General features: G+C 38.8%; 1 protein-coding gene across 1 annotated transcript in view; it reads left to right on the top strand.

The window, feature by feature from the left end:
• fgf11b (fibroblast growth factor 11b) overlaps window positions 1–7,353 on the top strand; it is a 41,339-nt gene that overhangs the window by 24,059 nt on the left and 9,927 nt on the right. The window contains exons 2-3 of the mRNA XM_032533895.1: window positions 2,047–2,157; window positions 3,678–3,781. Of these exons, the coding sequence (XP_032389786.1) occupies window positions 2,047–2,157; window positions 3,678–3,781 (215 nt within the window). The remainder of the gene's footprint in view (window positions 1–2,046; window positions 2,158–3,677; window positions 3,782–7,353) is intronic.

Below are 7,353 nucleotides of genomic sequence, written 5' to 3'. Positions count from 1 at the left end.
CACACACACACACACACACACACACACACATGGTGGATGCAGGAAAAACCGGAGATGAGATGTTCAGGATGACCTAAATTGAGGACAGCTACGATCGCTATTGTAAGTGCAATGATAAGTAAAAGTCCAAGTCAAACATATGAGTGTGTCCCAGGCCAGGATAAGGAATTAACTAACAATGTGAAGATCAACAAGCCAATGACAGACCACCAGCCATTTTTATATAACATTTGTAGCCTCCTGAGCCTTTTTGGTAAGGTTACTAGGAAACTCAGCCCAGAGTAATTTTATTCTCCCCAAAAAAAGTTTCCTTTTTATTTTTAAAGAACTATCCCCAAAAAAAGAAAAGAAATCACAACTTTTTTTGCAACTTTCTCTGTCTCCCGCAACTTCATTGCAACAAACATTCAAAAACCATTGCAATTTTTTTGTACAAAAGCTCACGCAACATCAGGCATTTTGGGCTGCAACAATCTCAAAAAAGGTCCACAAAATCCTGGAGGGACTGATCAGTAGCCACTACATATTTTCAGATCAGTTTATGTGATGCATTCCCAGTGTTGGGGAAATTAGTCCAAAAAATGTACCTTTGGGCAATTCAATAATTAACTAAGAAATTGTTATTGAATACTGATAGCTTAAACTCTCTTTTTGTTGTGCTGAATATTTTAACATTTTCTCTCTTGAAAGAAATCTCTAACTTTTAACAAGAAATGCACAGCATAAATAGCTGTATTCTTTTCTTTTGTAGTACCTACCTCTATTATGGAAATGATGTCAGAAGTCAATCATCATCTGTTCTGTCAGGATTCTTCCGCGCTGGGAAAACTCCCTGAAGACACTACACTGGTGCCCATTAGGCCTTTGATGTGACTTGACTTTCTTTTCTTTTTTTGCTTTTGATATTCATGTTCTGGAAATGAAGGAGCTGAACGGTATTACATATAACCATACCTGACACTGTATATGTTGGCTTTTAATGTTTCTAGACCAATTTGCAATTGCATAATCTTATGATATGGAGCAGTGGATTACCGATCTACAGATCATAGTGCATTTTGACTCAATAAAGAAATGAAGGACCATCTTTTTAACCAAGCAGTGCAAGGAATTACAGCATTTTAACTTGTTTTAACTTGTACTTTTATACACATTATTAAGTATCTTTTAACCTATGTATTCCCCTTCAATGTATTCAGAATATCACTGTTACATTAGCATGCTAATATTTGCTTGTTAACTTTGAGCATGATAGTAATTAGGGCTGGGTATCACTTCAACGATTTTCTGAAGGTCAATTTTTTTTTGTTTCAATAAAAATTAGGTTATGAAAATTTCAGTTGCAATCCCAAATTAGCTTGGGTACGAAACAGATTCTCCAATTGTACAAGGTTCCCTCTAAGCTGCTGCATTATTCAAAAGTGCAGCTCCACAGACTCGACAGTCATTGAGTACTGACATTGACATTTCTTTCAGAGGTGACAGAAGGACCCCTTTGAAAATAGCCACGCTAGTTTTTCCCTGGCTAAAATGTAGCCTGACTTTGAAAGGTTATTATTACACCCCCAAGCTAGCATGACGTAGTTGGTACCAATGGATTCCTCAGGTCTTCTAGTTTCATATGATACAGAAAAAAATCGATTCTTGGATGTTATGAATCAATTTTGGATCAATCAAACGAAAATGTATTTAAATCAGAAAATCATTTTTTTTTAAACCCAGCCCTAATAGTTAGGCCATTAGTTTTGTTAGACTTGATTATGGCATGACAAAAAAATCAGTGGATCAGCCAGAAACCACAAACCTTTGATGCAATCCATCCAATTAAACTTTTAGATATTACACAAAAAGCATGTTTTAACTTCACATACTGCACACAGTAAAACTCCTCTGTGGTTAGAGACTTCAAACTCTGACACATTTGACTAACAATTTCCTTTTCCAGAGTCCGAAAATCAGTGAATGTCACGTCATGTCATTTCTGCTCCCGACCTCTGGCGGTGGCACCTGTCTAATGCGATGTGGTTTTCCTGTGCTCCCTTGCAGAGCCACAGCTGAAAGGCATTGTTACTCGGTTATACAGCCAACATGGATACTACCTGCAGATGCAGCCTGACGGCACCATGGACAGCACAAGAGATGAAAGCAGCTCATTTTGTGAGTGTGTGTTTCTGTGTATAGCCTACATGTCTTGCTGCATGCTTGTGGCTGTGTTACATAATATCAAAAAAGGATTCACAGTCACCTTATAAGCCCCAGTTAGGCTAGTGGAACTGGGTAGAAGCCATTTGCATGTGACACGTGTGGTTTTTACCATCATACACAGCTCAAGTATGGAACAGCTCATACCCTCATTGGAACTAAAATTCCAAACTTTGACAAAGTTAACAAAAGTGAAGTACTTCACACACTGAGCTAAACCGAACCACAGCAGGTGTCACACTACGCTATAGGGGCCCAGTAGCTGAAGAGTGAAAGTTAAAGTTAGGATTTTGACAGCTCATGTCAAATTTGTTCCAATTTGTACTGTTATTTTTGTCTTTTAACCCTCATGTTGTCCTCGGGTCAAATTTGACCCCTTTTCAAAATGTCTACATCAGAAATAAAGCATTCTTTTTAACCAAATTACCACAAAAAAGATTCCATGCAACGCTCTTTGCAAATACAATTGATCACTTTCATTGAATTGAAACTCCACTCAACATACTGTAAGTTCCTCTGATCTTAACTATTAGTCAAAATTATTCCTAATTTCTGCTTCGTTAATTAAAATATTAGGTATAATTCTATACAAATGAGGGTTATTGACCCTGGATTATAAAAAGTAGTGTAAAATTAGTGGTAGTAAGGTGGTGTTAGTGAAGTAAAAAAAAAAAACTAAAGTGTTGAATATGACAAATGTAAAAAAAGGGTAAAAAAAAAAAGTGTTAATCTTTTTGACCCAGGAGGAGGCCAACACAAGGGTTAATATGAATGTATATCACGTCAAACTGACAAACTTTGGTAATTTAATGTACTCGTCCTTACAAGCCATCTATACTGAGTTTTAAGTCACAGATACTAATTCAGATTGGATCTAAAACTCAGTATTTAAAGTTTATAAATCATAAAAAGCGGCTAGCTGAGTTTAAAGTGCTTCTAAGTGGCATACTGCCATCGTGCCATCAGATGATTGAATGTTCATCCTGACCTCTAGCAATCTGACTTTGGTTTTAGACCAGAAACTATGGAGTGTTATCTTCCTATATACAAAGATCTATATCTCTTTGTATTTGCCTATTTTGACCTTCCGGTCTCAGACTTGCCCTTTTAAAGATGGTAGCAGAATTTTTAAAAACGTATTTATTTAACAACCTATATTATTTCTTGATAGGTTTAGTTCTTTTCTTTTACCCAGGTACTGTATCTACCTATCTAAGCTCCCTTTGGTGTGGTAGTGTAAAATACAGCGGAGGTGACATAGTGTTCATGTTTGAATAAACAGACTCTGAGAAGTCACAGCATTTGGGTTTAAGAGAGCTATAGCATGCAGCCGTGACAGCGTAGCCATTCAGTCTAATACAATGAAGACATTAAAAGCAGACTCTGTATTGTAGTTTGATTTTACAATCTTCTCTGACTTTTTCCCCCTCACTCTTTATCATAACCTATCTCTCCTACTGTATTCCCCAATTCAGCACAGTTCAATTTAATACCGGTGGGACTGCGTATTGTGGCAATCCAGGGGGCTAAAACGGGATTATACCTTGCCATGAATAGTGAAGGATACCTCTATACCTCGGTAAGTATACCCTGCAGATCAGTCATGGTTACATAGAAGAAACTAAATTTCCATTTCAACATGTACCTCAACAACCATATTATAAAAAAAATAGGTTGCTGTGACACTAAATCTCAATTGTGATTGCTCTAGTTTTGGCTTGGAATGTCAGTGTTCAGGTTGGGACTTAAGTGTGTGTGTTGATGTGCATGGTCCTGACATCTGCACAATACAGAAGTTATTACCTGATCGCATCACTGACATGGAAGTCAGATCAGGGGAAATACCAATTATTGCTGCATCATCTCACTCGTTTTGGATTTGAAGGTGACAACCTGTTACAACTACTAGTATGAGTATTCAAATTAGGTTTGGAAAGACAGGGAGAGAGGAACGGAGAGTGGGTGTGAGAGTTGAGTGCAAGAACTGTTTACAGATTTTTTATTAATTAATAACAATAATACACGTGCCAGGTGCTTCTAAATCAATCAAGACTGAATGCTTGCAAGCACGCCAACATAAAAACTGTTAATAAGTTCTGTTGTTAGTGATCACCTAATGCATGAAATGCATTGTGTTTTGAATCTGGTGAGAACACGTGTGCACTCGCAGGACAGTGCTAGTCCCAGTGTGTTGTCTAATCCCAAAGGTTGGGCCGTGCACGCTGTTGTTGTACAAGTTTAAACCGGTGGGACTTTATGCAAACTGGCTGAACCGGCATTTGTCATTATGACATTATTTTGGCAAATTAAAGTAAGTAGCCTACATCAGCAACCTGTGCCAACGACGTCACCGCACTAACAACTTGTATTACAAATAGCTTTTCAGTAGATTAGCTCTTTTATATTGACCTCGAAGTGCGGTTGTGTCCACACAAGCTACATTTCCTCAAGCGTTTCTGAGGATCAAGCATCGTGGAGCTTTTTGCTGCGGTCTGATATAAAACTGCCAAGGATCAGGGGCGTACATAAATAAATGTGCTTTGATTTAAAGCAACACTAGAGAACCTTTCCAGCTTTGGTCCCCCTACAGGTTGGAAGCGGAATTGTCCCGTTATGTCTCATTCAAACTACAGATCCGCTACCCGATCTGGCAAACTTGCATAGTGCGGTTATAGCCGGTAGAGAAGGCAAATGCAGAAGTGCCGTTCACCTTGTTACGAGTTGATGAACCACTGAAAAAAGTTTGGAAACATTATTTTAAGGTACAAAAAGTTCTCTAGTTTAATGTTAGTAAACTACTTTTGCCATCGCCTGTAGCTTAGCTTGCCACATTTTACTGAGTGGGGTGATGTTAGCTTCAGTGTTGTGAAGCTGAAGCTTCATTTAATAATAGTAACTGGTAGCTTTGTATACTACACTTTGCAAGTAACTCGCCAAACACTGGTAATAAGCCATAAGACAACGTAATTAACATAAATACTATTTTTATTTATAAACGGAGCCACCAGATTCTGACTGGCACGCAATTTACTGCCAAACTGAGACTGGCGCCGTGAAGGAGATCCCATTTCAGTAGAGGTGGGAGGGGAAAACGGCACACACTGTGTTTGTTTTGCCAGAACGTTCATGTGTTGAGTCGGGACGTGGCAGAGTTAGTCTCAAAAAAACTAAAACTGCACCGAAAAAAGCAATAAGGCAAAAAAGTAAAAACGGTCATGGCTTTAAAGGTGCATTACCACCAGCATGTGGACTGGTATCGCCACACTCTGACTCATGGGCTCCTTCTGTCTCATGTTCCACTGGGGAGGGGGTGCTGAGTCAAGTACAACACCTAGTCATAAAATTCAGTATACCAGTCCAGTGTTTGGCTTAATATCAAACACCGACCCACCCTCAGTATCAGTAACTTTTAGTTTTAGGGTATCATTATACTAATACTGTATATTAAGATGGACGAAATAGCAGCTCCAAAACATCTTGATTGCCCCCTAGTGGCTGGCTGCAGTGTAGAAGAGGATGAGGCAATTAGGTACCCTATTACTCCATAGCGTTTTAATATTTTCACTTTCCATACTCTCAAACCTTGAGTTCTGAATCAAGAGAATGAGATAAAACATTTTCTCTACATATAAATGGTGGTTATATTATGATGGCTCAACCTATATTTGTACATATGTGTGTGTTTTCTTGTAGACCTTGACATATATTCTGGAAAAATTTGAAAAAAACATTTATGAATATAACTAGTGTCTTTCTTCTTTTTTTCCTTTTCCTTCTTAAACGTGATTTGGCCATGCTGATTTACTCAAAAGTGTGTAAGACCCATTTCAAGGATTCAAGATTTTCCCCATTTTCTAACCTAATACATAATAATGTTGAATGTAGGTGATGTAGATTTTGATGTACGGGATAATGACTTTTGATATTTGTTTCAAAAAAAAAAAAAAGGTGTTGGTTATGTTATGTGTTACTGTTTCCTTTTTATGTATTTTTTATGTACTTTATTGATTTGCTAATTGTCAATGGTCTCTGGATGTTTTGTTAGCCTTTCTGGACAAACCACACCTGCAATCATAGCGCTTGTCAGCCTATTGGTGTGCAAGATGTACAGTATAAATATGGGTGTGGTTTCCATTTTCCAAATGTTTTGACCTGATGAAACTTTGTCATTAAACTTTTTGGGCTTGGAGTCAGTGTGCAGACGCTACATTTTCCTTACTGACATTGATAGCCTTGCACCTACGTGATGTGCATACAAATCTCCTTTAACCGGCTGCAGTACGGGTCATCAATCTGTCCCCTGCATGTTAGCAGATGTGGTTAACAATAAACAAAAAAACATCTGTAAGTTCACATTGGTGTGTGTTTAAGTGTTTATTTTTCCAATTATTAGGCTTTAATTAGTTATTTAATGTTAAAATAGGAGGGTGTATGATTGACAGCTATGATTGACCCGCAATAGAGTGATACCGCGGCTCCAACCACGATCACTACAGTAAGTAGTAAGGACGCATGGAAGTCCATGTCTTGTGCAGCTTTTAGGGTGGGCAGTTTGATCAGCACCCCAGAGTGTTACTGACAGTTTAAGAGTGTGTACTCTGATCAGCACCTCGGACAGTGTTACTGTCAGTTTAAGAGTGTGTACTCTGATCAGCACCCCGGACAGTGTCACTGTCAGTTTAAGAGTGTGTACTCTGATCAGCACCCCGGACAGTGTCACTGTCAGTTTAAGAGTGTGTACTCTGATCAGCACCCCGGACAGTGTCACTGTCAGTTTAAGAGTGTGTACTCTGATCAGCACCCCGGACAGTGTCACTGTCAGTTTAAGAGTGTGTACTCTGATCAGCACCCCGGACAGCGTCACTGTCAGTTTAAGAGTGTGTACTCTGATCAGCACCCCGGACAGCGTTACTGTCAGTTTAAGAATGTGTACTCTGATCAGCACCCCGGACAGTGTCACTGTCAGTTTAAGAGTGTGTACTCTGATCAGCACCCCAGAGTGTTACTGTCAGTTTAAGAGTGTGTACTCTGATCAGCACCCCGGACAGTGTTACTGTCAGTTTAACCCTTGTATTGTCTTAACTTTCGGGACCCTCTCGTATCTCTTGTGTCAAACTGACCCGTGACTTATTTGGGGTTTTAAAAACAATT

The sequence above is a fragment of the Etheostoma spectabile genome, chromosome 13, assembly GCF_008692095.1.
Source record: "Etheostoma spectabile isolate EspeVRDwgs_2016 chromosome 13, UIUC_Espe_1.0, whole genome shotgun sequence".
NCBI lineage: Eukaryota > Metazoa > Chordata > Actinopteri > Perciformes > Percidae > Etheostoma > Etheostoma spectabile.
This window is presented reverse-complemented; position numbering and strand designations above follow the sequence as displayed.